Source organism: Choloepus didactylus, chromosome 27 (genome assembly GCF_015220235.1).
Source record: "Choloepus didactylus isolate mChoDid1 chromosome 27, mChoDid1.pri, whole genome shotgun sequence".
In the NCBI taxonomy this organism is placed as follows: domain Eukaryota; kingdom Metazoa; phylum Chordata; class Mammalia; order Pilosa; family Megalonychidae; genus Choloepus; species Choloepus didactylus.
Genome location: NC_051333.1, coordinates 5,848,565 through 5,864,725, shown reverse-complemented (window position 1 = coordinate 5,864,725; position 16,161 = coordinate 5,848,565). Strand labels below are relative to the sequence as shown.

General features: G+C 37.8%; 1 protein-coding gene across 7 annotated transcripts; it reads right to left on the bottom strand.

Annotated features, from left to right (window-relative positions):
• Positions 1-640: 640 nt before the first annotated feature.
• On the bottom strand, positions 641-8,585 carry LOC119521296 (zinc finger protein 268-like). 7 transcript variants are annotated; one of them, XM_037819402.1, is made up of 6 exons: positions 8,506-8,585; positions 7,793-7,855; positions 5,795-5,971; positions 4,232-4,358; positions 3,857-3,952; positions 641-3,291 (listed from the first exon to the last, which is right to left on the bottom strand). In XM_037819402.1, exons 3-6 carry the CDS (start codon positions 5,807-5,809, stop codon positions 1,382-1,384), a joined length of 2,148 nt encoding a protein of 715 aa, XP_037675330.1. In that variant the 5' UTR covers positions 5,810-5,971; positions 7,793-7,855; positions 8,506-8,585; the 3' UTR covers positions 641-1,381. The 7 variants fall into 7 exon arrangements, with proteins under 7 accessions (XP_037675330.1, XP_037675335.1, XP_037675331.1 ...); XM_037819407.1 differs by having other exon boundaries at positions 7,793-7,842; positions 8,506-8,540; XM_037819403.1 differs by lacking the exon at positions 8,506-8,585 and adding an exon at positions 8,268-8,499.
• Between the last annotated feature and the right edge of the window lie 7,576 nt (positions 8,586-16,161).

The window sequence follows — 16,161 nt, the reverse complement described above, 5'->3', positions numbered from 1 at the left end:
CTCCAGAGCTAAGAGAGACAGGGAGACTAGAAAAGGGAGGGACTAAGAACTCAGAAGGACTCCCAACCCTTAAGGCTGTGATTCAGACTTCACTGGACAAAGTATAGCTGCCACAGGTAATGGAGCCTGTCAAATGGGAAGGTAACTTGAAGAAGGAGCAGCCTATAGGGTGGCAGAGAAACTCAACAGAAGGATGACAGCAAGCCACAGTTGTTAACTCATCAAGTAGCTGATGATGGTGAAGAGGCTCCCTGGAGGGTTCAGGATAGCTGGAGATCATCACCTGGGGTCATGAAGGTGAGGGCCACCAGAACTTCAACATGCCAATCTGATGGCAGCCACATCAGAAGAAAAAAAATCACTAGGACCAGAAAGACAAGTCCCTTCCTCTTTCTATGGCCATGTAATAGCCCTACTTCACTCACCATTAATAACCCAAAGACTATCCCACTGACGAAAGTGATATGTCCACATGCACCAACTCCAGTATCCCTAAGCAGGGCTAAGAAAGGTAGATTTAGGTCTGAGAAGTAAACAGTGATAACTGACATGGATCTAAGAGACGCATCCTTATACAACCAGTTTATATATATAGATATATAGATATTATATATATACATATATATACACATATAATATATATACACACACACATAATCCTGTACCATAACCTTTTTTATGTTCTATCAAATCCATGCACTTTTTAAGATAGGAAATATTTTGTCACACAGATTATTTATTTTTGTAACCAGCTACCTTGTGTTATGCTTTTTATAAATACACACTAGTGTGGCAGGACCAGCACTTCTATTATGAAATTATTTATGAGTAAACAACCTTTCCCACCATCATTCCATTATGTTATTTCTGAATAAATATTCTCTGATACACAATGAGTTTGGACTTCATGACAGAGACATTCCCATTCACAGTCATCTGCATTCTTTGGTATGAAAAGAAAAGTCATGTGTGGGAAGTGTTCCAGTATTCACAGCATGTGTGGGATGTTTTTCCTCATTGAAAACTGTCTATTCATGAAGACATGTTTTCCTAAGTGTTCCAAAATTTGCTGCACCCAGAAAATTGCATTTCTGTATGTTATACAATGTGATGTTTCTCCTCAAGAAGATTTCCACCATTAAATTCATTTATATTGCCTTTCTCTACAATGATTTCTCCAGTGATATATGAAACTACATTTTAGGGAAATGAATATCCCATTTTCAATGAGTTTTGAAGATTTCTCTCCTGAAAGAATTTTCTGATTCTAACAAAGGTTAAAATTAGTGGAAAAGTGTCCTGACTTTCACTGCATTCATAAAATATCTCTTGAGGGAGTCCTCCTATCTTCAGTGAGATGTGACATCTCACTAAAGTCTTTCTAGCCCTCACAGTGTTCCTGATGTTTCTTTCCTGTATGTATTTCCTGATGTGAAGTGAGAAAAAACTTGACAGAGAAAGATTTTCCACATTCACTACATTGAAAGGGTTTCTCTCCTACATGACTTTTCTGATGTACACTGAGGTATGATTTCTCAAAAAAGGCTTTCCCACATTCACTACATCGATACGGTTTCTCTCCTGAGTGACGTCTCTGATGTCTAATGAGCTGTGACTTCTGGTTGAAGATTTGTCCACACAGAAGGCATCCATAGGGTTTCTCTCCAGTATGACATCGTTGATGAATAATAAGATGGCTTTTTTGGCGGAAAGCTTTTCCACATTCACTGCATCCATGGGGTTTCTCTCCTGTATGAATCAATTGATGTCTACTGAGCATTGCCATACTGCTAAAGGCTTTCTGGCATTCAAGACAGGCAAAGGGTTTCTCTCCTGTATGGGTTCTCTGATGTACAATGAGCACTGCCTTTCTTACGAAAGCTTTTCTACATTCACTGCATTCATAAGGTTTCTCTCCTGTATGAGTTCTCTGATGGACAATAAGGTGTGACTTGCCTCTAAAAGCTTTCCCACATTCGCTACATTCGTAAGGTTTCTCTCCTGTATGAATTCTGTGATGTGTTACAAGGGATGACTTTTTATTAAATGCTTTACCACATTCCTTGCATTCATAAGGTTTCTCTCCTGTATGAGTTCTCAAATGGACAACGAGCTGTGAGTTGTCTATAAAAGTTTTTCCACATTCACTGCATGCATAAGGTTTCTCCCCTGTATGAATTCTCTGATGTGTTATGAAGTGTAATTTTTTATTAAAGGCTTTCCCACATTCCTTGCATTCATAAGGTTTTCCCCCTTTATGACCTCTCTGATGGACAATGAGCTGTGACGTGTGTACAAAAGCTTTTTCACACTCATTGCATCCATAAGGTTTCTCTCCTGCATGGACTCTCTGATGTGTGATGAAGTGTGAGTTTTTACTGAAGGATTTCCCACATTCCCTGCATTCACAGGATTTTTCTCCTGTATGAATTCGATGGTGAACAATGAGCTGAGACTTACTACAGAAGGCCATTTCACATTCTTTACATGCATAGGGTTTATCTCCTGTGTGAATTCTCTGATGAATAATAAGATTTGACTTCTGCATGAAACTTTTTCCACAGTCACTACACTCAAAAGGTTTCTCACTGCTATGAGTTCTGTAATGTAATCTGAGCTTTGTCTTCTCCCTGTAAGCTTTTCCACATTCTTTGCATTCATAGGGTCTCTCTCCTGTGTGAGTCCTCTGGTGTAAAATGAGATGATACTTTGTTCTGAAGGATTTCTGACACACAATGCATCCATATGGTTTCTGTCCTGTATGAGTTCTCTGGTGCTGAGTGAGATGGCATTTTGTACTGAACGCTTTTTGACATTCACTGCATTCATATGGTTTCTCTCCTGTATGAGTTCTCTGATGTATGAGAAGCTTTGACTTACACCTGAAGGATTTTAGGCATTCACTGCATTCATAATGTTTCGCTTCTGTGTGAATTACGTGATGTCTTTTAACATTTGTCATCGTGTTAAAAGCCTTTACACACGCATTATGTTCATAGTGTTGTACTTGAATATGGGAAGTTTCTTGTAGAATATGGAAAAAAGGTTTTCCATCTTCATTTAACTTATCAGAGTTCATTTTTACATAGTTGTTACTCTGAAAATTTGAACCTGAACTTTGTTTCAAACTTGTTTTTTTTGATATACATTTATGGGGTCTTTCTTTTAAAGAAACAAAGTCTTTGCTCAGAGCAAATATTGTTCTCAATGCTTTATTCTCATGGTCTCTGTCCACCAGTTTATCCTTCTCATTATCTTGCTGATACCCATCATAAACTTGTAAGATTAGTTCTAGAAAAGAAATTAATCCTACCATTATCATGAAACGGACAGGGATGGACTCTCAAGTCGACATTCAAAGAATACTCAGAAAATGAGACCATAGGTACACAACATAAGTCTGAGGCATTAGAAAAATGACACTGAAATAATTAATGAGCTGAGGGACATGGATTTCATTAAACTTGGCAAAGAGTCTACAAATATTTGGCAACATCATAGAATAGGTGTATAAATATGGATAAAAGGTGGGAAAGGATGATTATGCCAAATTGAGGTTGTAAAAGAAGAGACTGAGCAAAAAAGCAAGGGTAAAATGAATTAGGCAAGGATCTGATCGAGGGTAGATATAGGGACGTAAGTCTTCTCCAAGGTGGCTAGCAAAAGAGAGTTCTATGAGGAAGGATCAAGGTGGAAGAGGCATCATTCATACTGAATACCACTTATCACTCATTCTAAGTCATCTCTAAAGGGTCAGAGGTTTGGGGAAAAATTATTTAAAAATACTTAACAGTTCCCACCAATCAATAACCATCTAGTAACTTCCACTAATGCCTACTGATTTGGTTGCACTCACCTGGACTGCACTGACTTGGGAATTCCCTCGCTACTATCCCTTGCTCTTCTACTTTCTCCAACTGGATGAATGCTTCAGCCTCAGTAGCTTGATAACCTGTCAGTGGGTATTCATATAGAACCTGAACATTATTAGGGCTTCTGAGGAAAAGTTCTGTTTCAGGGAATGCACAGTTTAAATATCAGCAAAATAAACGCCTTTCATTTGGAAAGTGAAAGTACATGCAGTCACTGTCTATGAAAATAAGTTTTAACCTCTATAAAAACCCAAGCATGAAATCATTAAGGATATTTGACAGTCCATAAATTGTAGCAATGAAAAAAATATAGGAAATTAATGGGCTCATGCTGAGATATTTAGGAAAGTTGAATTTACCCAATGACATCAGGTTGCTATAATTTTCCAACATCACATCCCGGTAGAGGTTCTTCTGAACAGAGTCTAGTAGCTGCCACTCCTCCCAGGTAAAGTCCACAGCCACATCATTGAATGACAATAATTCCTGTAATGACACATTCCTTCCTAATCTGGAATTCATTTCATAGAATAAAGTATAAAAGACCTAGAAGAACTTATTCCAAATATTTTCATTATGGAAATTTTTATTTACAGGTTTCTGGGTACCCAGTTTTGTTTTACACTTTGTGAGCTAAATTCATTAAATCTAACCTTTCTTTATGCACTCCTCATTCACTTCTCCACCCATTCATTCACCCAATGTAAAATTTCTTTAAAAAGTTTACATTACCTACAAACCACCTGTAACACATCTTTGGAGCATTTACTATTTCCCACGACACATACTGTAATAAAAATGTAAATAAAGTTTGGCCTTGCTGTTAAGTAGCCTCTGATCTTGCAAAGAGTGGCAAATATGTATACGTCAAAGCATTATGGTTTAATAACGGTTATGACAGAACTATATACCAGTTAAAATGTAGGCACCAGTAAGTAAAGAAAAAATTGTTCCAAAGAAGAGGTTGAGTGGGAGTTGTGATTAGCATGAATACTAGTGTGTTCCATAGAAAGAGGTAGAAAAGATGGGGGCCAAGGCCTTTTAGAAGAGAACAGCATGTTCTCTTCTAAAATGTGTAAAGGTTTTGAACACCATGCTGGGTCAAGGAACTGCAAATAGTTCATTAAGACAGGAGGAGAGACTACTTGGGACCTGAGGAGAACAGATGTCTGAGTGAGCAAGCGTGCACATTTGCTGCAGACACTGAGTATATACTGCAGTATTTTTCATACATAAGAATATGGAAGGCTCAGAATTGCCAGTTAAAAATTGATGATGCTAAACATTAAATCACAATAATGATAAAAGCAAAAACAGATATTTTGCCATGTACCATGTATCATCAAAATATTTTACATATATTAACACAACGATCCTCACAATAACCCTTATGTGAGTACTAATATGATCTCTTTTTATGGAAAAGAAGAGATTTTAAAAGCTTGCTAGTTGTGCCTTTCATATCTCCTACATTTTCTTTAGGAAGGTAACTATTCACAAGGTCCACACCCTTGATCAAAAAAAAAAAAAAAAAAAAAAAAAAAGAGGAAGACCCATCAAAGACCTTCCTTTACCCTTAATGTCCAGGAAATTTTTACTGATCTTAAGGAGTTCATCTGCTTCCTCCTTATGGGCAAAGAAAATCTTGTAACTTTAAAAAATTTTCTTGTTATGGGTGTCAGTATTACCATAGAAAAGTTCACAACTCAGCTTTGGATTGCTAATTACTAGCAAACTATGACATGCAGATAGATCCCCATTTCTGACTAGCTAGTCTGAATCCTCTATTGTGTCTCCTAGCCTAAGCACATCCTTCCCAGTCACAATTTATCGATAAACATTCTTCCATTTGATCATGTACATTGTTATAAACCTCCACAATCCTACTGGAAAACAAACTGGTAAATTAAAAAACAGCTCACCTGGGACTTAGTCATTTTCACCAGCTCTCTGAAAATGGCCAGCACATCTAGTATCTGTTTGCCCTGAAATTCTGATAATAGTCTTTCATGAACAGTATCCTCAGCAAGGATTAATTTCTGGACTTGAGATCTGTTTTCTTTCCTTAAAGGAGATGGCCTGCTCTAGAATGCCAGCACCTATGGATTCAAGCAAAGATTTCTTTAACCTGGCAATAATAATAATGAGAGCAAATCCCTCCATGTGCAAGGGTTTTAAGTGTGTTATCATATCACTTATTTCTGACAACAACATGAGGTACAGACTATTATAAATTCCATTTTAGAGAAAACTGAGAGTGGAAAGGTAAAGCACCCAGCTAAAAGCCACACAGCAAGTAACTGGTGGAGCAGGAATTAAAAACACAAACCCTCTAAATATAAGACTTCTGCTTCCATATAGCATTACCAAAATTACCCTCTGTCTTTAGTGTCTAGAAGTCTTGCTGAATTGATGATATAGAATTCAAAATTTGAGGAGGCAAAGGTGACTAGAATTTGCCAGGCCACATACCAGAAAAGGGAGAAAAATACAACCCATAACCAAAAGAAAATTCAAGTAAGAGAAACAGACTATAATTGACAATAGTGATAGAACTGGCCAACAAGTACATTAAAAATGCCATTACAAATATACTCCATATGTTCAGGAAAACAGAGAAAAGCAAAGGCATCATGAGAAAAATAATATTTAACAAAATAACAGTTAACAAATTCAAGTATTCTGAATATGTGACTAGTTCCTAAAGATGAGAAGGAAAAACCTCAGTTTTTAAAATGGGCCAATGTACATATACGAAGATGATCAACCTTGTTAATAATGAAAAAAGCGCATACTGAACCTACAATGGGATACTGCTTTATACCCAGAGGACTAGCAAAAATCAAGAGTGAATCCACTAAGTGTTGGAAAGTATGTGGATTAACAGGCACTCTTACACACTGCAGATGGGAGTGTAAAGTGGCACAATCCATGTTGGATAAACAAGCATGTTCAGAGTTGCACTACTCATAATAGCGAAAACTTAGAAATAATATAAATTCCAACACCAGGAGAATGGATGCAGATTGATTACCCAAACCTATACACAATATGGATGAATCATAAACACACAATGAATAAAGAAAAGAAAGCCCCAGAAGATCACATTATATACCATTATAAAATTTAAAAACAAGCAAAACTAAATAGTTCATTCTTCAGGTATTCATATAAATGAGATAAAACTATATATTTAAAACTCAAGAGAATAACACATACTACATTCTAAGTAGTATAACAGAGGGTGAGAGTGGACCAGAAAGATGGAACAATGATGGAGGACTTTGCCATTTTCAAATTATCAAATACCACCTTTATTTAAATGATTATTCACATTTTATATTTAAAATTATAAAGAAAACTCAAAACCAATCATATTTTTTGATAGCATATCATACTAGAAAAGATGGGAGAATATGTTATATCCAGTATTGCCAAAGATGTGGAAAAACCTGGCACATTGTGTGATAGTGCTGCATAGCAGAAAATTAGTAGGGAAGTGTGGTAAAACTAAATTAGAAGCCTTCAAAATATGCATTTAATCTGATCCACTTTTAAAAATTTAAAAAAAAGAAATATTCCTCATATATAATTTAGTTTGAAATTACATTACAAGGCATTACAGATACCTTGGTGTAGGTAGTAAACTGAAAGTGAATTTTATTGTCTGCTTTCTACTGATAATAAGCATGTAATAATATTGTGATAAAAAAGTTTAAACACCACTTAATATCAAGGGAGGTTTCCAAATCTATACATACACATAAATTCATATAGATAGAGAATATGTCTGTATATCTATATGTATGAATATATAAAACAAGACAAAGGTAATAAAAGAATTATTTTAAAGTAAAAAAAATTCCTATCTACCAAGTCATACATTTGAGTAATAATAGCTCCTTTTAGTCAGTACCCACCATAAGTCAGGTGCTTGGTCAGCCACTTCAGATAAACAATTTCACTCCATCTGCAAAACACATCTATGAGGTACGTATCATCAGTTTGTGTACCTTACTAAAATTTCAACAAGTGGCAAAATTGACATAAAATGCCTGTAATAACATGTAGCTACACATACACACAAACATATATTAAGCAATTAAAGCATAACTTAAAACAACAACAACAACAACTCCTGGATCTAAGGTAGTGGGTTCACTGTTGTTCATTTTGCTATTCTTTCAACTTTTCTGTATGCTTGAAATTTTTCAGGATAAAATGGTGGGAAATATAATACCCCAATGCTTCGGACAGCACCCAAAATGTCTTTCCACCCTAGACCTCCTACATTCCACTCTACCATCCTCTCCCATCCCTGATGCCCAATCTTTTTCCCAGCCCGCACTTCTCACTCTGGTCAAATGTCCCCCAGACATCCACCCCCACACCGACCGTATCACGGACACTCAGGATACTCGGTGCCGGATCACAGGCGCCTAATTAGGTCAGCAGCTCTGCTAACACATCCACCCTAGGAACACAGGGATGGACTCCTGGCTCTCTGGTTTCTTCCAAACCGCCAACGCACGCCCCTAAACACTGATGGCTGCAGAGACCGTCCACTGCGCTCCAGGCATCCCCGAAGCCGCCTTAAACAACAACCCTCACGAGTTCCCCTCACAAGCCTTACGCCAAGCCACGGAATCCCCACGGCGCCTGACTCCCGAATTCAGTCGCAGAAATATGAAGTAAAAGCGAGTCCTGAGTCCCAGGAAGCCAAGGTGATATACGCCACTTCCGCTTCCGCTCCCGGGTCTGGCAGATCAGACGTTCGCCTGTTCCGCGGACTCAGTAGCACTTTGAAAGCGTGGACTCTGGTCCCTGGGGGCATCGTAGCAGGCAAGATGGCCGCGCCCTTTGCATCACATTGTGCTGGGAGCGGCCATTTTGGGAGATGCACCGTACGGACATTGAGATAGCCTTTCCGGCCATCGGATTCCTCCAACACAGCCGGAAAAAGAGCAGCTACATCCGATACTTTATTGTCTTTTCGAGACTCCTCTTCTCCGTAGCTTCCACCTCCGGACTTACTGTAAGGAGCGCTGTGCATTCTTATTTAGTGTTCCAGCCAGAACCGAACGCTGAACCAATCACAGGCCAAATCTAAACAGAAAATGGCCCCGTTCACTTCGTCTCATTTGATCCCGAAAGGAAGGCGTGGCCATATTAGAATGGTTTGGGGTCGTACGACCAAGAATAGCATTCCCGGGCAGAAAAGAAGGGCGCGTTCACAGCGAGGATTCTGTTATTGTATTTGAGAAAATGGGGCTTAGGAGTAAAGAACTGGATGGAGCAGCCAAGGTGATAACGGCGAGCACGCTTGATGTGTCTAGAGACGGCGAAGGGAAAGGACGGGGAAATATGGTTGTAGAGCAAGCACTGGTAACCACAATCCATACCAAGAGAATATTACTTGTATCCCGGAAGGATGTTGTGTGTTCCAAACGGTCACAATTCACACAGGCATTTATTTTTGTGAATACTGTGATGTAGGGGTCAAGTTTCCTTTTTTCTCCATATGTACAATTAATTATTCCATCATCATGTATTAAAGTGGGTCTTTTTTACCCTGCTTGGTAGTACTTCTATCATAAATTAAGAATCCATGTCTGCTTGAGTCTGTTGTGTCCCATTGTTTTGTTGTCAACCCCCGTCTCAATACTATATTCTTTAGTCCTGGTACATGACAGAACGTGGGTGAACCTTGAAGACAGCATGTTGAGTGAAATAAGCCAGATACAAAAGGACAATTATTGCATCCTCTCTCTGATTTGAAACCATTAGAATAAGCGAGCTCATAGAGTCAGAATCTAGAATATAGGTTACCAGGGGATGGGGTGGGGATAGGGAATGGGAAGGTAAGGCTTAAAATGTACAGTTTCTATTTGGAGCAGTGGAAATGTTTTGGTAATGGATGATGATAATGGTAGCACAACCTTGTGAATGCAATTAACAGCACTGAGATATATATATGAATATGATTAAAGAGAGAAGTGTTAGATTGTATATATGGTAACAATTACATTTTTTTTAAGTCCTTGGAACTACAGTACACAGTGAATCCTAAATTAAACCGTGGACTTTAATTAGTAGTGCAATTATAAAAATGTGCTATCAACACTTGTAACAAAGGTTTTACACCAATGCAGGGTGGTGTTGGTGGGCTGGTGTTTGGAAATCATGTACTTTATGCATGGTTGTTCTGTAAACCCACAGCTTCTCTAATAAAGGGGGAAAAAGAAATAATACCTCTAATAAATAGAGAATGATAAACTTAGTCATATTGAGCAACACCTATTGAAACAATTCTTTCAGGCAATGATCATAAAAAATGCTAAAAAGCAATATTAGCTGAAAACGTGTAAAATAAGATATTTATTCTTTGTCAAAGTATCACCTCACAGGTCATTTGCTAATCACAAAGGGGAAAAATATAGATTTTCAACAAGAGGAATTGGCAATAACCATTTAAAGCAAGGGATCAAATTTAGCTTAATTAATGAAAGCACAAGTTGATAGTATGTGCATCCTGATGTGACACAAACACCAACTATGAGGTTTAAGGTCAAAAGTATTTATCCTGAATCTAATCAGGCCTTAGAAAGAATTTCCAGTTCATAAGAAATAGTGGAGGATAAAGGAACAAGTTAAAAACATACAAGGCTGTGGTCAGACAAATCCAAGGTGTGAAATATTCTAGAAGACTACTGTGCAAGTCACAGTGGGAATTCCAATGAAAGTCTTGATGAATTACCCAGGAGAAGCTGGCTGGCTCAAGTAGAGATACAAATTTTTCTTTCTGACAACTGATTAGGTGAGAGTTCTCTCACTGTGGAAGGCAATCTCCTTTGTTGACTGTAGATGTAATGAGCCAGAGATATAATCAACTGACTAATGATTTAAATCTACAAAATACCTTCACAGTAACAATCAGGCCAGTGCTTCCTTGACCAAAGAACTGGACATCATAACCTAGTTAAGTTTACACGTGAACTTAACCATCACACATGGAAATGCAAATGAACTAGAATAGTCAAATCAAGTTTGACAATGAAGAAACAAAGTTGGACAACTTAGAGTACCATATTTCAAGGCTCATTATGAAAACAACAATAATCAAGAGAGTGTGGTATCGGCATGAAGACAAATAGATCAATGAAACTGAATAGGGGTTCCAGACCTGTACGGTCAATTGTTTTTTCAAAAACGGGGCAAAGACAATTCAGTTGAGAAAGGATACTCTTTTCAACCAAATTCTGCTGAAACAATTGGATCTCCTTATGCAAAATAAAAAATGAATGTTGATCTATACTTTGCACCTTGCACAAAAATCAAAAATTTATAATAGACTTAAATATAAAACTTAAAACTATAAAATGTCTAGAAGAAAATATAGGGTAAAATATTTATGACCTTGGGTTAAGCAAGCATTTCTTAGACATGACACCAAACCATTATCAATAAAAGAAAAATTGATGGACCTCATCAAATTTAATTACTTCTGCTCTTCAAAATATACTGGTAAGAGAGTTAAAAGACAAGCTACAGACTGGAGAAGTATTTGCTCTCCCTCTCCTAGTCTACCATCTTCCTGGAAGTCTCCAGTTCATTTATTTCTGCTTTAATCTTTGTTATTGCTTTTCTTCTACTTGCTGTAGGGCTAGTTTGCTGTTCTTTCTCCAGCTTCTTCAGTTATTCAGTTAGGTCTTTGGTTTTAACTATTTCTTCCTTTTTAATGTAGGCATTTAGAGCTATGAATTTCCCTGTAAGCACTGCCTTTTCTGCATCCCATAGATTTTGATATGTTGTATTCTTGTTTTTATTTGTCTCCAGATATTTACTGATTTTTCTTGCAATTTCTTCTTTGACCCACTGATTTTTTAAGAGTGTGTTGTTTAACCCCCATATAATAGTGAAAGTTCTGGTTCTTTGGTGGTTGTTTATTTCCCACTGAATTCCACTGTGGTCAGGAATGTGTTTTGAATAATTTCTATCTTTTTAAAGTTGTTGAAACCTGTTTTGTGCCCCAGCATATGATCTGTTCTGAAGAATGAATATACTGGTGTTTGGGGATGCAACAATCTATTTTTTGCCTGTTAGCTCTAACTCACTTATCATGTTTTAAGTTCTCTATTTCCTTATTGATCCTCCTCTAGTTTTTTGTCTAAAGTAGAGATTGGGGTATTCAAGTCTTCCACTATTATTGTAGAAATACCTATTGTTCCCTTTAGTTTTGCCAATATTTGCCTCAAGTACTTTGGAGCTCCTTCATTGGGTGCATAAACATTTATGATTGTTATTTTTTTTGGTGAATTATTCGTTTTTTGTTATTTTTTTCTTGGTGAATTGTTTATTTTATTAACATATAGTGTCCTTCCTTGTCTCTTATGTAATATTTCCATTTAAAGTGTTTTTTTTTTTTTTTTGTCTTATACTACTACTGCTTTCTTTGGTTACAGCTTGCATGGAATGTTTTTTTTCCATCCTTTCACTTTCAGTCTCTTTGTGACACCGGGTCTAAGATTAGTCTCTTTTAAACAGCATATCAATGGATCATACTTTTTAATCCATTCTTCCAGTCTGTGTGTTTTAATTGTGGAGATCAATCCTTTTACATAAAAGGTTATTACTGTAAAGGTGGTACTTGAACCACCCATCCTATCCTTTAGGTTTTGACAGATTTATTTTTTTCCCACTCTCTCTTTTGTTCCTTTAAGATACCCTTATTAATACTCTTCAATTTCATGTCATCCTCCAGACCTCTGTCTCTCCTCCTTTATTTTTCAGCCAACAGGACTCCCTCTAGTATTTCTTGTAGGGAAGGTCTCTTGTTAACAGATTCTCTCAGCATTTGTTTGTCTATGAAAGTTTTAATCTCTCCCTCATTTTGTCCTCATCTGAACAGCTTTGCCAGATAAAGAATTTTTGGCTGGCAAATTTTCTCTTTCAGAACCCTAAATATGTCATACCAACTGCCTTCTTGCCTCCGTGGTGCCCAATGTTGTACCCAGTCTTATGTGGTTTCCGTTGTATGTGGTGAATCACTTTTCTCTTGTTGCTTTCAGGACATTCTCATTCTTCTTTAGCATTTGACAGTCTGATTAGTATGTGTCTTGGATTGGGTCTATTTGGATTTATTCTATTTGGAGTTCTTTGGGCATATTTGATTTGCATATTTAGGTCTTTTATAAGGGTTGGGATGTTTTCCCCAATTATGTCCTCAAATACTCTTCCTAGCCCTTTACTCTTCTTCTCCTCCAGGGACACCGATTATTCTTATATTTGTGTGCTTCATGTTGTCTATCATTTCCCTGTGATCTGATTCAAATTTTTCAATGTTTTTCACCATTTTTTTGTGCATTTGCATTCAATTTTCCTGTCCTCTAGTTCACTTACACTTTCTTCTGCCTCTTCAAATCTACTATTGTGTGTCTCTAGTATATTTTTAATTTGATCTACAGTACCTTTTATTTCCATAAGATCTGCTGTTTTTCTATTGACTGTTTCAAATTATTTTTATGCTCTTCTAGTGCCTTCTTGATATCCTTTATGTCTTCAGCCAAAACATTGAAGTTGTTTTGGGGATTTTTATGTACTTCTTTGATTAGTTGTTCCAAGTTCTGTGTCTCCTTTGGTTTTTTAATTTGGTCATTTGGCTTGGCCATATCTTCTTGCATCTTCATGTGGTTTGTGATTTTCTGCTAATTTATTGGCTTTTGATTATCTTGATAAGGTTCTTTTGGGAGATGCAAGACCATCTGGACATCTGTAGAAAATCTAGCAGAACAGCAATTTGCCAGAGTGCATTTTCCCTGTCTTCCCAGCAGATGGTGCTTTGGGCCACCTCTTTGTGTCAAGCCCACCTTTCCCTGAATGTGGCCACCCTTTGTGTGGGGTCCATACCAGATGAAAGTCCAGTTCCAGGGGTGGGGGATAGGCACTATGCACCTTGGGGGAGCATCTGTTTGAGGGCATGATGGGTCTGGTGATTCCCAGGCTTTTGAGTGGATTAACTTTGGGCTGTGGGTCTGAGAGATTCACCTTCCCCTGCCCTCAGCCAGCTCAGAGGTGCCCTGTTTTTCATTGGCCTGCAAGATCCCTGCTCATCATGCACACATGGGCCTCTAGAGTCAGGGAGGGGCTCTTGGTGTTTCCATGTGTCTCTCTCCCCATCCCTGTGTCTCTGTCTGTGCATGCCATGAGCACCGCAGGCCTTCAGGGAGAAAGAATAAAGGTAGCAAAACACAGAATGTCTTATTGCCTGCTAATCATTGGAGCAGCTCTGCTTACTCTGTATCCCTTCTCCTTCTGAAGGGAGGGCCCCCAAGTCCTCCTCCAAATCAGGTGCCTGCAGTGGCATGTCTCAGGGTTAAGGGGTAGGGACTGTGCAACATAACAAGGTCTCTGTATGTGGCCAGTACAGGTCTGTTGGTTTCTAAGTTCCCATATGAGAGCTTCCAGCTGCAGGACTGAATTGGGTTATTTTCTCAGGTGATTGCTGAGATGGGAGTGCAGAATTCCTTCCTCATTCATTCCAACTAGCACATAGCAGGCAGACCCAGGTGTGGTCATGATTGAGTAAATTCTCTCCTTCCTTTCAGTTGTAATTTCTCTGCTTTTTCATTCAGTTCCTGTCTATATAATGCAGAAGTCTGTCTCTGTCTGCTAATACCTTCATACACTGTCCGATTCATTTTCTGCCTTTTCTCTAGTTATTCCCCGGTACAGAAGTTTGCTCTGCCTCTCCTGTTCTATCATGTAGCATGGAGAAGTCAGAATGGTCACTACTCAAATATCCCTCTAGATTGAGAGAATAATTAAATGACAGGGAAGAGATGTAACAGAGAATATAGGATTTTGCAAATGATTGTGACTGCTAAAACATTATATGGATTTTTTTAGAACACCTAGAAGGAAAAAACGGAAATTGTGGAACTGTAACCCATACCATTCTTTGAAATTTGGTCTATAACTAGTTGTTAAACCATACTCTGAAAGTTGTCATTTTCTGCATATATGTTATCTTTCACAGTAAAAAATGCTAAAAAATATATAATGTGTGCCCCAAATAGCCAAAAATATCTTAAGAAAGAGGAACAAAGTGGGAGGTCTCAACTACCTGACTTTGAAACATATTACAAAGCTAAAGTGCTCAAAACAGCATGGTAATGCCATAAGGACAGATATACTGACCAATGGAATGAAATTGAGTGTTCAGAAGTAGACCCTCACATCTATGGACAATTGATCTTTGCTAAGGCAGTGAAGCCAAAGCAACTGGGACAGAGCAGCCTGTTCAATAAATGGTGTTTGGAGAACTGGATATCCATTTCCAAAAGAATGAAAGAGGACTCCTATCTCACACCTTATACTAAAATTAACTCAAAATGGATCAAAGACCTAAATATTAGACTCTTAGAAGACCATAAGGCTCAAAGAAAATGTAGGGCTATATCTTTAAGATCTTGTGATAGCAGTTGGTTTCCTAGACCTCACAACCAAGGCATGAGCAACCAAAGAACAGATAGACAAGTGGGATCTCCTCAAAATTAAACACTTTTGTACATCAAAGGACTTTTTCAGAAAAGTAAAAAGGCAACCTACACAATGGGCGATGATATTTGGAAATCACATATCAGATAAGGGTTTAATATCCTGAATATATAAAGGGACCCTACAACTCAAGAACAGAAAGATAAACAATCCAATTAAAAAATGAGCAAAAGACATGGACAGACACTTTTCTGAAGAGGAAATACAAACGGCTGAAAAACATATGAAAAAGTGCTCAACTTCACTGGCTATTAGAGAAGTGCAAATCAAAACCACAATGAGATATCATCTCACACCTACCAGAAAGGCCATTATCCAAAAAAGAAAATTACAAATGCTGGAGAGGATGTGGAGAAAGAGGAACACTTATTCATTGTTGGTGGGAATGTAGAATGGTGCAACCACTTTGGAAGACAGTGTGGAGGTTCCTCAGGAAGCTAAGTATAAATCTGCCATATGACCCAGCTATTCCATTGCTAGCTATATACTCAGAGGAACTGAAACTTAAGACACAAACGTACATTTGTAAACTGATGTTTATTGCAGCATTATTCACAATTGCCAAGAGATGGAAACAGCCCAAATGTCCATCAAGGATGAGTGGATAAACAAACTGTGGTATATATACATGAAGGAATATTATGCAGCTGTAATACACAACAAAGACATGGAACATATAATAATGTGGATGAAGCTTAAGGACATTATGTTGAGTGAAGTTAGCCAGAAACAA